General features: G+C 53.1%; 3 protein-coding genes across 3 annotated transcripts; 2 read left to right on the top strand and 1 right to left on the bottom strand.

Annotated features, from left to right (window-relative positions):
- Positions 1-952: 952 nt before the first annotated feature.
- On the top strand, positions 953-4513 carry EMH_0005580 (uncharacterized protein; the record flags this gene model as incomplete). Its single annotated transcript, XM_038022030.1, has 11 exons — positions 953-1065; positions 1276-2062; positions 2203-2266; positions 2455-2539; positions 2690-2765; positions 2979-3007; positions 3131-3224; positions 3386-3483; positions 3618-3733; positions 4156-4196; positions 4454-4513. The coding sequence occupies 11 exons, from the start codon at positions 953-955 to the stop codon at positions 4511-4513; spliced, it is 1563 nt and encodes a 520-aa protein (XP_037877884.1).
- Positions 4514-5826: 1313 nt separating this feature from the next.
- On the top strand, positions 5827-8304 carry EMH_0005470 (uncharacterized protein; the record flags this gene model as incomplete). The annotated part of the gene is made up of 3 exons (XM_038022029.1): positions 5827-6141; positions 6547-7900; positions 8039-8304. The coding sequence occupies 3 exons, from the start codon at positions 5827-5829 to the stop codon at positions 8302-8304; spliced, it is 1935 nt and encodes a 644-aa protein (XP_037877883.1).
- A 1534-nt stretch (positions 8305-9838) lies between these two features.
- EMH_0005360 (uncharacterized protein) lies at positions 9839-12089 on the bottom strand (the record flags this gene model as incomplete). Its single annotated transcript, XM_038022028.1, has 2 exons — positions 9839-11358; positions 11549-12089. The coding sequence occupies 2 exons, from the start codon at positions 12087-12089 to the stop codon at positions 9839-9841; spliced, it is 2061 nt and encodes a 686-aa protein (XP_037877882.1).
- Positions 12090-17623: the final 5534 nt, after the last annotated feature.

Genomic DNA, 17623 nt, shown 5'->3' with positions numbered 1-17623 from the left:
ATCTGAAGGGTATTGAACAAAATAAGAAATAAATATGCCTTTCTTTTTAACCAATAGGCACCAGAAACTGACTGCCTTCCCCTGCCGCCCACATGCAAGAGACCGCCTCGGCCTCAGTGGACCCGGTGCTTGGATGCGGGGTCCGTTTTTCTTTTTTTGTCCCTTCTGTGCAAGCATTGGCATGAAACCTAAATCGGGAGTTTATAGAGAATCGCAATATCTCTACACATAGAAGAAGACAACGGCGGGACACCTGCATTGTACCCGCGGCCTGCGCCGTCGGCGGCGACCGTCTTTGCTGCAGAGGCAGCCCGACTGCCACCTCGCCCTTTCCCGCTGCAGAGTCTTTGCACACCTTCAGGACACCAAAGCCGACAAATAGACATCGCTTAGAAAGACTTCGGGGTCCCAATCCCTCCAGTTTTAGCGGAAGTAGATCTAGGGCCACGGGCAGCCAGGGCAGTCGGCAACGCTTCACCTGCTCTAACACAGAAGAAACAAGGAGGCACGCAAGCAATACGCCGGCAACATGCTCAAGCAAGCCCTGGGACTGGCAGCCCTGCTCGGGCTGCTGCCCCACCCCGCACACACTGCAGGTGGGGGGGCGCAGCACCGATAGGAGGGCGACTTTGTCTCGACTCTCCGTCGCATTTTCCTGTTTTTGCTTCTTTTCCTTTTCCTTCTAGCTGTTTAGTGTCATCCTGTGTCCTCCTCATCTGTTTACCCTTGGGTATGTTTGCTTGTGCATCTGAGCCACGGCGTAAACATCTCTATTATGCGTTTTTGTCCTCTCCTTTGCACTTGTGTGCCCCCATTGTTCTTTGCACATATCTTCTGAGAAACCTCTGTGGGGTTCCGGACATCTTCTCTGCTGTGGATAGACTTTGCTGTTTCTTTTTTAAATGGGAATGCCGTAGGAGACATTCGCCTGTGCTGCTGTGCAGCAGGAGAGATGAACCCGAGAAGAGGCCCACCGACTGTGCTGCGCTCTCCCGCTGCTGCTGGCTGTCCCTTTCCTTCCGCTCGCTATCAGCGGCCCCTCTCCCTATCGGAACTTCCCACCCCGTGCGTTTGCACACGGGTTTCCCCCGACAAGCGGCGAGTGACGGCCTTTTAAGATTGCTTGTTGCTCTTGAGGAGTCTTTGGGCGGAAATAACGGCCTTGCAGAGATTGAACGGCCCCTGAAAACATTGATGTGGTATTGGGGCTGTGCATTGTGAACGACCAGCATCGGCTGCAAACGGCCATTGACCCTTTTGGTGCTTTGTCTGCAGAGAAGCGGAGGGCCCACGCGCCTTTTGGTGGGTCGGCAACGGTGATGTGGAAGGCAAGGAAGTCCTCCTGAAGTCCAGTGGTCACGGGGAGCAACTGCCACGGCAACGGCGCAAGAAGAGGAACGCTGCCCAGAAAAAACGCGAGCAGAGGGAACTCCCCGTAGACGAACAGCAGCAGCAAGATCAGCAATACAGGAGCTCAGTGAAGCTGCAGCTACAACGGGCGCAAAATACAGAAGGAGAAGGTTACTCCACAGAAGAACCTGATGAAGAAACACTGAAGCGCCTGCAAGGGCAACACCTGCAGCAACAGCAGCACCGGCGACACAGGAACTCGTTGCACATGCAGGTGCACCGGGAGTCCGGTGCATATGCGGGGAATTCTGCATCAGACAGTTCTGACGAGGAGGTTCAGGGGCAACAGCAGGCGCAGGCGGAAAGGCAGCGAAGAAACCGATACAGAAACTCGGTGCACCTGCAGGTGCAGCGGAACTTGTGGAGATCGAAAGTGCATACCATACCGGAGGAATCGGACGAAGAATCGCAAGAGACACAGCCAGAGGCACCGGAGTCTGGAAAGCAGCAGCGACGGGAAAAGACAGGAGCGCATTCAGAGGGTGTGCAAGAAGCTGGTGAGCTCAGCGAGAGCGACTGGAGCGACAGAGAGTTCAGTGACGACGAGGGGCCGGCAGACTCTGCAACACAGGCTGCCGTGCGTTTCAAGGGGCAAATTTCCCCCGAAAACCTTGAAGGTTCCCCTCTACCTGCATCTGTTATCAAGAGAGCGGTGAGCCAGGTCATAGTGATATCTATGACGGCTGTTGTTGCGCCTACGACGACTATTACTGCGCTCAAGATGCACCTGCGGATGTCTCAAGCCCGGCAAGAGGCTCAGCCAGCTCTTCTTCTTTTTCATTTTCCCCACAGGTCGCTAAGATAAACAGGCGGTATGAACAGTGCGGAGACACTGCCAGAGAGATGACCGTGGCAGGTGGGCTAGCGCAGAACCCTTTTAATATCCGTAGCCTCAAGCTGAGCTTTGCCTGACCAGTCAAGACCTCTTCCATTCCCTGAAACAACAGCAGTAGTAGTAGTAGCAGCAGGAGTAGTAAAAATGCCAGTAGCGTCAGCGCCGGCAGCAGCTCCAGCGCGGCTTCGGTGCGTATGTTTTATCTGCAGAGGAGGAACTGATTGATAGTGTCATCCGGCGCTGGGAAAGCTCTGGCTTTCAAGCTTTTGAGATAGAGGGAATGACAGTCGACTCGTAGGGACAACAGCAGTTTGTGGCTCTACACTTTGCCTCATGCAGCTGGAGATACAGCAGGAAGAAAGGCAAAATATGTTTCTTTTTACGAACAGTGCAAATGCTCTGCTACAGGTTTCCCTCATTGCAGATTTGTCTGTGCGTGTTTAGGCAGGAGCAGCAGATCATTCTGCAGAACGAGGCGTTGACCCCCAACCTCATTAACATTTACCTGCGGGCGCTCGAGGTGAGCACTCTTCCCAGAAGGCCCTGCCGCTTCCTTATGCTAGGTCGCCACTGGGGAGCAGTGTTAAGTTGCCGCTGCTGGAACCAGGAAAGCTCCAGAGGTAGACATTTTAGTGCCCTCTAGGCATCCTGATATCAGGAGGCAGACTGTAGGGGATACGGGGCTTCGTATTGCTACTTCTAGTATGCTCTTCCTGAACGTGTGACTTTGCAGATCAACAAGACTCCGCTGACAACCAGCAAGTAAGGACGTCTCGTAGTAGTGAAGCTTATTTTCGTGCAACTCGCTGCTGCAGGGTCAACTGCGGCACGCAGTGGGTTCTGCCTCTTGATCAGTTATCTATATGTGGGCTGCTTGCTCCGTAGGCGCAGAAGGCCCAAGCAAACAAGCCTCCCTGTCGAAGTGGCTTCGAAGCTACTCAGTCCCTCCCTCTCAGAGGAGGACGGTGAGCAACTGCTGGTAAGCAAGCTTGGTGTTGTTCGGGAATTTGGGGTTCTGTGTGTGCCTGACTCTGGCAAACGAAGGTTCAAGGGGCTGCTGTAGGACTCTGCGATCTTCAGAGCAGCAAATGGCATTTGCTACATCAGCACCTTGTGTAGTTTGGCTCTTTCTGGGGTTAGGTAGCCATGGAAGCTCGACGGGTACTCGATGCCCACATCACCGTCTTCCCGCTCATGGAAAGCCGCATGCACTACTCAGCCCTCGTCGTTGACACCATGTGAGGAAACACGACAATGGGAGAGTATAATGTGTGCAAAAGTAAAGCTATGTTCATAAGCTATAAAGTGATTCGCCTAGTTGATCTGCTGCCGGGGCCTGATCTCTGCGTTCGTGGGAGTTGCTGTGTTGCAGTAAGGGCAACAACTCAGTGCTGTTTTTGCTGCGTTGGTTCGACCCATTCGGAGAGTCGGGGACGACACCCTTGCGAAACATTCTGCCTCTGCTGAAGCGACTTGCTGATATGCATGGTGAGAAGGGGCTCCTCACCCACGATGGATAGGCGCTGCCTTATTCAATCGCAGCCCTAGACACCCTCGTGCAGTGATCCAGTGGTCAAGCGCGCGAAAAAGCGCATTAGGGATTTATGGTGTAAGCAATAATATACTCCTGTCGTTCAGGCCTGAGGTTCTCCAGTCTTTACCGTACGAACTTCGAGTCAGAGGTGCGTTAGCCCCCTTGCAGCACTTATCTTCTCAGTGGAGTCCATGCCAATGAAGGCTCAGCAGAAACAAGATACAACGAAGGCGTGGCCTATTGTCTTACTGGTGTTGTTTGGTATGCCGAACTGTGTGGAACCCTCAGCCCACCATTACCACAAATAATGACGCCAGAGATTCAGGCGTTCTCTGCTGCATGCTGGCCACTCAACTGGCTGAGGGTTGTCCCGCAGTTGCCGCGGAAGGAGATGCGCTGTACTTCAGAAAGCAAATGGTAAGTCGCCCTTTCTATTAGGCTCTTAGTCACTCCCCAGTTTCCGTCGAGGAAACTACAAATGTCCGGGGCTTTCTGCTAAGAATGAACAGATGGGACAGTCTACGCAAGAACTTGCATTGTCGAGACCGCAGCAATGGGGAAAACAGGAAGACGGAATGTGGGGACGAATTGGGGCCGAGGGAGATGTTGCTCAAGGGGTTTATGACGTTGACGCTGAGCTCTTTATCTCGCATGGTGCTGTTTGTTGCTTTCAGCTCTTGAAGCTGGACTTTGCTGGCCGCTGGAAGCGGGTTACTGCAAGTGGCCGAGAATGATTTTCTACTGCTTTTGGGGTAAGGCCTACCCTAATTGCAAAAATAGCTTTTATGATTTTATCTATGCCGTCCTGAAGCCCTCCGATCTCTCTTGGGAGCAGCAGGGGAGCATTTGCTACAGAGAAGGACTTCAAACTCGTGTCTCACAAGGGATTACCCAGACATGCAAACAACTGAACTGGAACCAAAGTCGCTCCCCAGGCTCATAGGCTCCATTGATAGATGTACACTTACAGAGAGCGTTTTGTAGGTATGCACAAGCGCCAGCCAGTTGGCTGTGGTGCAGCTGCTCTGGCCAGGAGGCAGTGTAAGACCCTGATGTGTAGTTATATAGATATATGTAAGCCCCTAGGGGCCCACAAGAGACATGAGTTTTAGAGACACGATGGACTGCATGATTAACTATTTATTTCACTCCTACTACAGTTACAGCAAGGGTCAACCGACAGGCGCAGGACAGTACGTGCGTGAGCACACATTACGTAGGAGGATTAAGAGGAGCGACAGTAGGGCTGAACACTACCTCAGTAGGGTGAAGAATGCATTAAAAGTGGGTTGGCCAGGATAAAAACCACCTACCGTACCTTGACTGAACGTCTGATGACTCGAAATGAAGTGTATATAACTGCATACGAAGCCAGCCCTCAGCATCGGGTGCTTGTAGACAACTATGCGGTCTGCCGGATGAGGAGGGACGGGGGCTTTAAGATGTCCTGAGTCAACTAAATCTAAATCCTATTTTGTTATTTGATTAGGAAAATTCTATCATTTTATTCTGTACAGCACGACCAAGCCTCTTTTCCTCGGGCCCAACGCAGCCAGCCAACCAGCGCGATCAAGGCCCTGCGCTGGCTCGCGGCCTCCCTGCTTGCCGGGGTCTTGCAAGCGCCAATGTTGCAGTTTTCTTGATCAGTAAAAAGACACATTGGATGCAAATGACTCACATAAACAAAAGACAGGGTCAGCGGAGCAGTTACCCGCTACACCTGGGGCAGCGCAGCCCACAGGGCCCATCCTCGTTCGGCGTATGCAGGGCCAGTTCGTTCAGCTAGTAATGGAGTCTCTTATTTTCTTCTAAACTATCCGTCCAGCTGCTGTCTCGAGAAAAGAAACAGCAGCTGGAGGTGAGCCGGCTCCAGGATTCGTCTGTGGCCTAAGGCCATAGGCCTCGCCAGTGGTCTGTGCAGTGACCACCCGCCCGCCCGGCTGAGTTCGTTTGACTGACTGCTGCCTAACCAAATCCTGCTTCTCTCTTTTCTGGGGCTGTGCGCATATTGAGGTGGTCAAAGGTGACGGGTTCCTTGGATGCGGAGATGGAAGACCCGGCAGCCCTTCTTAAGGGCAAGGAGGACAGACACTCCTTCGTAGCCTGCCGAGAATATGACAATCTGTACCAGCTGGAGCTCAAGTATTGGTCTATTCGGACACTAAGGAAGACCGTTAGGTATACGGGCTGCGTAGCGCTGGCTGGGCAGCTGGTTGCTGCCTTCTTGTGCTTCATAGCGGCTCCATGGGCGGACACTGCAGAAAGAAGCCGGAACTTGAGGTTCACGGGCTCGTTATTGCTCTCGACTTTCTCCGCAAGCTGTCTCATACTTTCGCTTGCAGCAATTGGATTCGCGTGGGTTGTAAGCCAGAGAACCCTGTGGGCGTACAGCCCTCAGCCCATAAACACGCACAGGCATGCAGAAACTTGGGGCATTCACTGGCGAAGCACAACCCAACGTCGCGTCACCAGTACAGATAAAAACAACAGCGTTTAGCTCTTTTTTGCACGAAACATCCTAGTGTGCGTGCCTCTGCATATCATCTAGGATATATATATATATATATATATATATATATATATATATATATATCCTAGAAAAAGGTGTCTATGCTGTATGTATATAGATTTAAATAAGTGTATGTTATATATAATATGCACTGTGCAGCTACGCCATGCTCGGTGAGCAGGTTGGAGTAGTGCATGCGATATAACATCACTCACCCCATTGTGCCTTCACAAGTCCGTGTATGCGTGTGCGTTGCAGACGAGCGTGAAAGCCCGCGTGGGCAATGCCTTACTTTTTGTGGGCTTCCACATTAAATCTTTAGTGTATTCTTCTCTCGCTTGCGCCATCTCTGCTGCACTGCTGAAGTGCGTTGGTCTCCAAAGAACTCCACTGAATTTCGGCGCAAGCATTGCTTGCACCTGCCTGGTACTGATCCAGCTGCTAGTGCAACCTGTACCTCTAGGCGGGTTCTGGGCCGTCTGCGTTGCAGCCTTTCTGTTGTTTCTTGGAGGGTCCCAGCAATTGCTCGCTGCCCTTGCAGAAGGCGCTCTACCCAAGGGCTTTTTCGCCTTCGTCGGCTTCAGTCATCTTTGGTGGTTGTCGCCTCTCATTGTAGCCACAGCTCTTGCTTCTGTTTTGTTGCTCTGTCACTTTCTCGAACTGCTCCTGGCTACTGCACGGGGAGGCTACCACATCTTCTGTCCACCGAACCCCCACCTGTACAGTTTGGATGAATTGGCGCGCGACGCTGCACAGGGGAAGCCTTTGTCGCTGTCTCCCTGCAAGCCACGTAGCCCCCCGTCTGTTGAGGCCTTTGCCCAACTCTTCCGCGATAAGCTGTCCCCTCGTCTACAGGGGCCAGCCATGGCGCAGCAGCGAAGGACTGTGGGAGGTCCTGTCCATACAGCTTCACAGCCAGCAGCAGCCGGCCCGGGAGCTACCGTCACAGAAAATAAACGCAACGAAAACCCACCGCAGCAGAAGAAGGCTTCCTATGAAGGAGCGTGGCTAGTTGCCCTATGGCTTAGGGGCCCTTTCTTCTTAGCAAGCATTGGCGCCCTCTGTATAGCGTTGTCCGTGGGGCTCTATGCAGTTGTTTCTGATTCCGAGACAACACTCCACGGTGCTCGAGGTCCCGTTGTGTTTGATGGAGTTTCTAAGTTGCTGTTACCTGCCCAGCGGTTGCCTATACAGCAAGTTGGGGTTTCGCTTGTCGATGTTCAAGAGCAGAAGCCGCCGGATGGGGGTGCCACCCCATTGTTACAGAACTTCCCGCAACGCCAGCAGCAGCAGCAGCAAAAAGACATGTTATTTCCAGCGGATCAGCACCTTCGGTGGAAGCAACGAAACCCGCATTTGACTCGGGTCATTGATGCACCAACACCACCTGCTGAAAGCCGTCCAGGCGATGCTTCCCGCGGTACCTCGATGAATGGTCCCAACGCGAAACTGACACCAGGCAGTTCCTTTTTACATCTCCGGCGCATTGATGGCCAGCAGGAGGACAAATCACACGATCAACATTGCATGAAAAGCGCCGCAGCACTGATGCTCCTGGCATTGGTGCTGTTGGCGCCCCTCCTAGCAAGCAGCCTGGGCGAATGGATTGAAGGTGGGCCACAGCAGCAGAGTCAAATGCACGACGACGGTTCTCTTGGCTTTCGCCTAGCCGGTAGAAGCTATTGGCGAGATAAACCATATTAACTGGCAACCCTTACGCTAATCTTCCTGTGCCCTCTGTGCGTTTCAGATATCTTCTTTGCGCATATGGTGGTGATAAAGAGAAACCCCTGGATAATCGTACCGCCACCGACGTTAGTTGCGCAGCCACCGACGCCCGTACTAGAGCCTGCCAAGGCAAAAGAACCGGCATCCCCCTCCACGAACAGTTCAGACCTTCTTCTGCAGATGACTCAAGATCGATTGACTCGCAAGACGCCGCGAAATTTCCTAGGTCTGGACGCACGACTGCAGCAACAGCAGCACTCGGAGCAGCAGGCGGACCAGCAGGCATAGCATGAGCAGGAGCAGCTACCATAACACCCAAAGAGCTATGGAACGGAGCAGAAGACTACGTTTTTCGTCTTGGTGAAAGCAAGAGGGCAACACGTTGGAGCGATCATCAGTTCTAGGGGTCCTCTTCGTGCTGCGTACAGCACACCGTGGATCCAGGGCTGACGGCGGCCAGGTTTTTTTAATGAAAGAAGTTTTAGGCACACCCAAAGAGAGCAGGGGCTCCGACAATGAGACCAGATAGAGCAAGTTTCTCAGCACACTGCAGTCACAGAGCAGGGAACTGCGCACACGAACGGCCCCCTGATAGAGGGGTCTAGTGCCTGCCAACCCACAGGCAGAAGCGACAACTACGGCTGCTATGAACTGCCGCTCCTACTTGTCGCGGTTTCTGTATCGAATGACTTTTATGCTAATTGCGTTGGACTGCGTAGCGCAAAGAATTGAAAGCTGGGTAGATTTACTGTACAGTATATGAGCAAGACATAAGTTGAATTTGCAGGCTCTTCGCCGTTTCCTCCGCGCTCCTGTGCGCTTTTTCCCCTCCATGCAACATGCTCTTCCTCGCCGTTTCCATGCGCGTTTCTGTTGTGTTCTCTGCTGTAGTATCTACCTTCCCCTGTGCTGATTTAGAAAGCAGTCGGAGCATGTCAAGCGGGGGCGCTGACTCCGTGGAGCGCTTGACGGTTCCATTAGTGCCTTTCGCTGGAGCGCCTTCAGCTGGCGTAGTGCCGTCATTTCCAGCCCCTAGAGTGCACAGACAAGTTCAGCAGTGCAGCATGCATGCCTCTAAGTTAGCTTCAGGACGTTTTGCCCCTGAAGCTAACTTCTAGACATGCATGCTGCACTGCTGAATCGGCAAGGGGTCTTTGCAAAAGGAGCAGCGCTGCAAGAACCAATCTGAGCTGCATCTGCGGTCTGCTCTTAGCGATGTCGTGCAACGCCTTGTTCTCGGTGGGGATGCATTAGCATGCAAGCGCCAGGTAATGCTGGAGGGAGAAAATCACAACGGAAGGAGACTGCTACGTCAATTCACTACTTCACGGACTGTGCGATAAACGGACGAACGCCTGCTTGAGCAGGGCTTTTGCATGGAGCAGTCGCCATATCGAGACTGCAAACGGAATAAGGCGATGTCGCTTAACCACCGCATTCCGAATCAACGAGGAAGCTAGCGACTCGTATAAATCCATCGCCACACCAACATACTTTCGGATTATTTACAAACGGCACTAAGAGAAATGTCCACTTCAACCAACGGGGAAACCTGGAGCTTCCTCCCTTCAGCATCGTGAAGAGCTATATAAATGGGCTAAATGACGGACATTGACTCAAAGTTAGGTGACGCGCTATCATCGAAGACAGGATAGCGCAGTAAAATACATAAAAAGCAACAAGTTCGTTGTACAGGAAAGTGGGTGAGCCCCAAAATGGCGGATGCCCAAGCAGCCAGGTGTCTCTACCTGACAACCGTATTCTCATCCAGCCTACGCATTCTCATAGCTGGGAAGTAAGCCAGCGGGAGCAGCCGATACCCTTATGCGCTTTCATAATATGTGGGGGTGCAGCTTCTGAGTGCAGAATCACTACAGTCTTGTGTTGTCAACCTGCTGCACGAAACGCTCTCTTCGTCCTGTACGAAACCCTTTTCCTGTTGTAAGCAAGACCGTTCTGATGTCTCTGCACCGCAGGCCAGTTCGGAAGACTGGAATACAGACGATTGGTCTTTCGCGCTCTGGCAGATTTTCGAAACGCATTCCAGCGGCTCTGCTGTGTCGCCAGTGTTGGCACCGCACGCGGCCTCAAGTACAGCTGGCGCAATGGCCTTGTCAGTGAAAAGTCCAATACCTAGAGTTCCTTCCTTCTCGTTCGCTGGCATCTTGTTCTCCTCTACTGAATTCCCCTCCCCTCCCTGGGTTTCTGATGTGGTAGGAGTGATCACTTCACAAGCTGCGAGTTTCAGAGAACTGCAAGCAGCTGAAACAGCTGCAGGAGGTGCAGCGAGAGGAGGAGCAGCATCTTGTGTGAAGGCCTCTTCAGACGGGTCTCTTACTTCTCCTAGAGGTGTGCCAGATACATCACATATGTCTGCAGCCTCGTTGGGCTGCTGAGATTCTCCGAACGATTCTTCTTGTTCTTGGTCTTGCTGGAGCTGTTGATCAGGGGAAGCGGCTACCTCGGACGTCTGTTGGCCCTCTTCCGTTGTTACTGGTTCGTCTGGGGTTGCGCTAGGCAGGGGGGAAACGAGTTGGCTAAATTGCCTCAACCGATCAATCGCCATATCCCGGGCTTGGAAGAAGCCGTGAACTGCGCAAGTGTATCCCTTCCAGATGCGGCGGCCACTGGCTGGGTCTCGAACCCGTGCGTACCACCTGCCCAGCACTCGGTTGTAGTTCAGGTGCGGAATACGAGGCAGCTTTCGCGCTTCGCTTTCCCACCGCAAGAGTTGCGCCTTTGTGGTCGTGGCTCGTGGAGGTGCTGAAGACCCCCCGTTGGTTCCGCAGCCATCGCCACCAAACCCCTTGTTCCGAGAGTTGGCTGGGGCTGCCTCTTTGCCTTGCGCCTTTAACGTACTGGCTTTCCGTTTCCTCACAATGGGCTTCGCACAGTTTGAAAGCCGCCCACTGGAGAGCTTTGCTTGCTGGGAGTGCGCCGGATGGCAGTCACCTTCAGCTGCAGCGAGTTGCAACAAACTCTTCGGGAGCTCTACGCGGAGGGCTTCCAGCATCGAAGCAGCGCAAAGTTTGTGTTCCCTCCGAGGAGGCGCATGGGCCTGCGGTGTCTCTTCTTTGGACAGGCCGAAAATGAACGCGTCCGGCAAGGGTACAGGCACAGGGGCCCACGGGCAGTGCAGGAGGTCTAGGGACTCTGCTGCCCGAGAGTAAAACTCTGTTATGCGGGCTTGGACCGGCAAAGCCCTGAAAAACTCCCCATCTCGCCACTCCCCCAGCAGCGGCCGAGTTGCCCCGGCCGGAGATACGCAGCACGAAAAGCCGTGCAACCGGCCATCGCGGAAGTGCCCAAAGAAGGTTGGACCCTGCGGCACCACAAAAATACCTGCACGACCGCACCCCCCCCCCCCCCCNCCCCCCCCCCCCCCAAAAAAAAAACAGCATGTCGGTTGCAGCGAGCTCTGCATCTCAGGGCAAGAACACTGAAAACTGCCATTATGGCCTCACGCAGTCCTGAAGGGGCAACGGATACACACGCCGACTGTATAGTATAAGAACGGAAGAGGAAGACTCACCAGGCCCGTTTTGTTTGTCTGCCTGAAAGCCGCCTCTATAGACAAACCCACTGGGCGTTATGAAGACGCCCAAGCCGTGAAGACGGTCACGAGCCCACTGACCGCAGTAGACCGAGTTATCAGTATACCTGTACACCCCCAAACCGTCGAGGGTCCCCTCTCGTACATGCCCGCAGTACCAGCTTCCGTCTTCCCAGCTCAAGAAGCTAAGAGGCCCCTGGTCCTTCGGCAATGACTCCGCCAACTTCGAGAAAAGAGCGATACTGAGGTCTTGCAAAAGTGCGCCCTTATCTGCGGCTTGCAAGACAGACGCTGGGGCATGGACGTTCGTGTGAGCGTATCTATGAACATCGCCTGCATCTCCTTGGCTCCTCGAAGACTCCGTCTTATTCTCGGTGGGCGGTTGCAGCTGGCAGGCAGGATGCATGTTCATGTTTATTCCAGATGCTGCTGCCCCTCGTGCACCCCGCAGTAGCCAAGAAGTGTTTTCGCGAGTTACTGCCGCCGTAGAGGCGGCGAGGAACCCGTCGGATCCGTTCATTATACGCTGCAAATTTGCAGTGCCAGTAACCGCAGACACCCTGGCGTTGCCAAGCGGGAGGCAACTGCGCACAACGGGCAGCAGTGTTGACGCTGTCCAAGCACCTCGGGCCAGTTAGCTTAAATATCTATCTTGGCTGCTCTTACGATAGCCCAAAGGCTATGACGCAGCGGCTGTGCGTCACCGAATGCATCCGAGTTGAGCCGTTCCCTATCCAGCCGCAGGGCGGTCTCCTGTGGGCAGTTCCTGCAGTCAATTCTGTGAGTCCTGTGGCCTCTATAGCTATAAAGGAAGGATGCGAGTAATATGGCCGGGCTGGAGTAGGCGTTCAAAGCAGAGGGGACAAAGCGGAGTGACCAGGGCCTGTCAAGTGGTACATATGCCGTATCAACCCAGGTGCCAGCCCGTTCTGCACTAGGGAGCAAGTAGCAAGAGGTATCTCCTCAAATACCTCTCGTGGAGTTCGGAAAGGCGCCGACGACTGCCCTTGGAGGCCGACAGACACAGCTGCTAGCCCGTCGCCCGTCGGCGGAGCAAGACCCTTCAACTGCAGAAACGGGTCCTCCTACCCACTTTAAAGAGTGTCAGAAGTTTTCAAATCTCAAACACTCATCGCATTTGCACTGCTCTGAGGTGAAACCACCAGGGTTTTCGGGGGGCAATGGCAATGGGATTTTCAATGTCTGGCGGTTGAGACGCTTGTGAGGCCGAGAGCCACTTGCAGCGCAGCTGCTGAACAAGACAGACAAACATGCGGTTTGAAGTAGTAAAATATCCAAGAACTGCTCTTGAGGGGATCGAAAGGCTTCGCCTCCCTCGTAGTTGTCACTGCCTGCAAGCTGGGAGGCGGCGGCCTGTCGGCAGTGGCAGACGAGCCAGGAGCGAGGCAAGAGCCGCATCGAGGTCATTCAGCTCCAAAAGCAGTTAAAATGATTCATTATTTTTGCTGAAATCAGAGAAAAGACGCCGATGCACTGGGAAACCACGACTTCTTGCGCCAGCAGCCCCACGGGTCATTGCGGCCGAACAGCAACTCGGCGCTTCCGATCGACTGAGCTGAGCGATCCGCGAGCTGCCCGGGATTTCTCTTTTTGTAGGCAATTTCAGCACTATAAATAATAATGTCTGGCAAGCTAAACGAACATAGAGCTCTGGTATGCCCACTATAGCTTGACGCGCTTCTCACACGACGCTAACAACTGGTGTGGTCTCTGGGACAACTGTCCGCGTCCGTAGTGCCAGAAGAATCAGTTTCTGTCTGACTAGCAGCTTTAAACGAAGACTCAACTATGAATCAGGAAGTTTCGCTCAAATTCACCGTGTGTGGATGCGTTTCGACGCATTACGGCTCCACTGCGGCTGTAAATCGCGGGCTGATGGATGCCACAGCTAAGGTGCCATGTAGGAAGCCCCTTTGAGTCAAGAAACTGCTACCGCTCAACACATATGAGTCCAAATATAACGTTTTCACATTGCGCACCGAAACTGTCCCACACATTTGCCTTCTAGTTCAACTCCATCTTCAAGCCCGGATCAAGCCCGGGATTTCCACATATGTGAAGCATAGCTATGCTTACGAAGCATAACTATGCTTACATCTGCAACGCATTGCTGTACATCAGCGAGGCCATACTCTGGGAATTTCCGCTCTGGAACGACATCTCCCTCGCCACTACCAGCGAAGTCCTCTGCCACGAGGATCCTCAGCCACAGTTGCGATATACCCAGTTGGGGTAATGGTAACCGCAAAGGAGATGACTCTCTCTCCGCCTCCACGCTTCCCGTGGAAAGGGTGGAAAGGATGTGGCGGTCATGCGATGCAGCAGTTCGTGTCGTGAGATGCAGTAGTTCCTGCTGCAACTCCAGACACATGCAAGCTTACCATGCATTCAAACCCAAGCCCTGCATGCATTAGCGCCAAAGGCAATTTCCAAGTAGCTAACTTTCAATGGCTAGCATGCACACAAACGTTGATGTATGTACCAACATGTGACCCGCCACGCTGCATCTGCACCAACAAAACAACAAGTGAACCCATGGGAGAAGAAGGTCCAACCGCGGCCGGCATCCCGAACATCGTAAAAAAAGGAGGCATGAGCCTCTGGCTGGTGCTATAAATAGTTGCCGCTGCTCCCGGCCGCATCTTGCGTCAGGAGAAAGCAATAAAGTGAGCTACTGTTCCACTGAAGCTGTCTTCGCAATGTACATGCATAACGCTTACTCTCTGGCCTTTATATCAAGGACAGAAACGAGGTTCAATGTAGGTAAAGGCTTAGAGCAAGAGCTTCCCAAATGTAGCTGACGTCCCTCCCATGTCCTCAGGCCTCCTGGGCGTTGAGCTTAGGGCCTGCGTGTACCGGGGAGGAGGCAGCCTGAAGTGGGGTTGCAGAGCAGCTTGCTGCAGCTGGTAATACAAGCCAGCCTCACGCGTGCACACTTCAGCGAAGCTTCCTTTACTGAATGCTTTACCTCTGAATACCTTGTAGAACGTTTGCATCTGCTTATGCACAACCTACAAAGGCCCAGTGAAGGCTCCTGTGCTGACTGGAGGCAGATCATGCTACAACACTTGTTGGGACCCGAGCCTTAGTGGTGGTATAACAACATAAGCCAAAACATACGCTGAGGTGTCAGCCACATCCCACTTCAAATCGTGTGGAAAGTGGCAGTTGCGGTGAGAGTATCTCATTCAAACAAAAGTGCAGTCATGTTTGGCGCAGCATAGGGGCGGGTGTAAACATAACTGGAAATCACGCGCATGTAAAGCTATTGTAACGAGACAAGCCGATGTTCGAGGATCGTCTCCAGTCGCAAAAAGAACCAAAATGCTTAATATGAGGCTTTGACTGCGTTGAAACGCGGGTTTACCTTGCAGCTGTAGCCACAGTGGTGTGAGTAGCAACCCGTATCAGGCCGCATTCCACCCCTCACCCTCCCCCCCCCCAAGTGTAAAGATTCTCCTCTTCCCTGTTCGAGGGCCGCTAGGGGCTGCAAAAGAGACAAATACGTAGGCTAAAAACCTGCAAAAAAACCGCTGACCTCTCCAGTCCCGTGGCGGTCTTTCCGCATCGCCCCAAGGGCCTGGGGAGGGGAAAGACGGCTGCCTCCAGATGCAACACACCTACCATGGCCGCCCCACTCGCATGCACTAGAAAGCCCCAAATGCCGCAGTGCCTGCTCTATTGGGATGGAGAGAACAATTTTCGGAGAATAAACTGAGAGAACTAATTTCCTTTAATCTTTGTTAGTTGATATATTGTTGTTCAGTATGATAGATATTGCTTGCCAGCTCGTTATACTCAGCTGTGGGGTTCTAGGGATGCGCTCATAGTACGTATTACTAGGCTGTATCTTTCGCGCCCTAAACATACTTGTACTAAAGAGAAATACTCTAAGTAAGGGGGAGAGGCGTCAGTCCCTCTCATGCAATGCTGGGATCTGGTCAAGATAACTTAGAGGGACTGAGGCCTCTCCCCCACATCTCATCAACTTACAAGGCCCGCAGTACCTAGAGTGTTATAGAACCTCATCACCCCATCGTGTTAGGGAACTTGGATCCCTTCTACTCCTCACAATGGTGCTTTTCATCTGCGTTTGTGTTGTCGTTGGGGGCACAAGACGCAGAGCTGCTGGCCTAGACTAGTGCATCTAGTAACGCGAGTGGGATCAAGTTCCGAGGGCCCCATGATCCCTAAGGCCCCAAACTGGCGTTTCTGAAGGGGAGTTTCTCACACTGTGCTCTTCATGCCCACGGTTGTTGTCTCCGCCGCAGAGTCAGTTCACGATGCTGCTCCGGAGGAACCGCTTCTCAGAACCGACCCTAAAATACCCAAGTACGTTGTCTCTCTCCTAGCCATTTACTTCAATTTTCTCGTTTTTCTGGCATCCCTATGCTGCGCACTGCAGCTCACGGCAGGTTTCAGCTAAAATCGAGGACTGGTTACACCTGGGAGTTATCCAACTGTGCCCATAACGCCTGGAGGCCGGAGTGGAGGTCTGCCCACGACCTTCCTTGACTAAGAGACTCTTGTATTAGTCTCAAGAGCAAATGTGCACACAAGTAAGAATACATCCACGACGCATGCTCTGATGTAGTAGAGACGATTTTTTAGCGCTTACTTGGCTCTCAGTAGCCAATATGCAGCAGAATATGCATACATCTACGTACCTCTGAGAGACCCTGCTATGCAACAAACGAGAGACGCACACTCTGCTGTGCCAGGGGGATGCGGTGGAGCTGCGTTGTAGGCTTGCCGAAACTCATTCGGCTTACCTGGACAACAAATGTTACAAATTTGTCAAGTGTATAGATAATGAATTTCCATTTAGCCCGGACAGTGGATACTCTGGTTTAGTGAAAACTGTATTAGCCTGCTGGGGCTTTGCTTCGTCAAGGGCCCCAGGCTTGAGGGTCCGTTGGGGCCCCTTACTCAAGGGCCCCTGCCGTAATAATGCACATCGCGCGGTGGTATCCTCGGCAGGCGTCTTTGATTTCTCAAGGTTATGGTAGAAGATTGCATTTTGCATAGAGCACTCGTTCGGGAGAACTTCGGCGGGCTGCCTTGTACATCGGCGCCGCAGCGAGCGCCGCTGCAGTAGGCTGCACGGCAGACAAGCCACACACATCGGCTTCGACTCCAAGCTCCTCAGTCGTTAACCTTTATTCCTCATGCCTGAGCTTGAGGCAAAGCACAACTTTGTTGCTTCGAGTGTCGCTTTGAGCCAGGTCGTGTGCCGTCGCAACCCCAGCAACTGCACAGGGATTGCCCTCAGCTGCCGCAGCGGCTGCTCCTGTAGCACCGACTGCTGCAGCAAGTTTAGCGGCAGGGTTCCAACAGGCTCCTCAGCCTTCGGAGCAACAGCAGCAGCAACAACAGCAGGACGTGCTGTGGCGTTTCATCTTAACGCTATACGAGCAGCACGGCCCCGCTAAGTATTCCACACAACTGCAACAGCAACAGCGAATAAAGAAAATTCACTAGGATACAACTGCAACACTGGCGACAGGACGGGCCTGATGATGCCCGTTCTGGCGCTCCTTCCGCTTGCCTTGGCCCTCTCTACGGGCAACACTGCATCAGCGGGTTAGCTCCATTCTCACTCCAGTCGCTTGGCTGCCGATCCTCTGGAGATATGACACTTGTAAAGAATAACAGCCCTTTAGCATAACATTGAATCTGCCCTTGAAATAACGTTTATGGCTTACAAGATCGTGTTAGGGTGTGGGAGTCGGGGTTTGTGTGAGTAGAACGGGCCTCGTGTCTTCGGCGCCTGAGTTTCGATGGACAACCTCCTCAAGACCAGAGAGCGTATGCGTTCCAAGCCTGCAAGAACCATGCAGCAAACAGTAAGTTGGCTCTGCTTCTGCTGCTTTGGGGAGGGCGGGAGCGGTTGGGAGCGGTTGGGAGTGTGGTCATATAGCTGCGCCACATTTGATTTTGCTCTCGGCACTGCGTAGCCGCTGCCTAGGAGAGGATCATGCGAGCCGGTTTTCGATGTTTGTTGCTGTTGGCGCTTCAGCATGCTGCTACCCC

This window comes from Eimeria mitis, genomic scaffold, assembly GCF_000499745.2.
Source record: "Eimeria mitis Houghton genomic scaffold, Emh_scaff10, whole genome shotgun sequence".
NCBI classification, from domain to species: domain Eukaryota; phylum Apicomplexa; class Conoidasida; order Eucoccidiorida; family Eimeriidae; genus Eimeria; species Eimeria mitis.
This window is presented reverse-complemented; position numbering and strand designations above follow the sequence as displayed.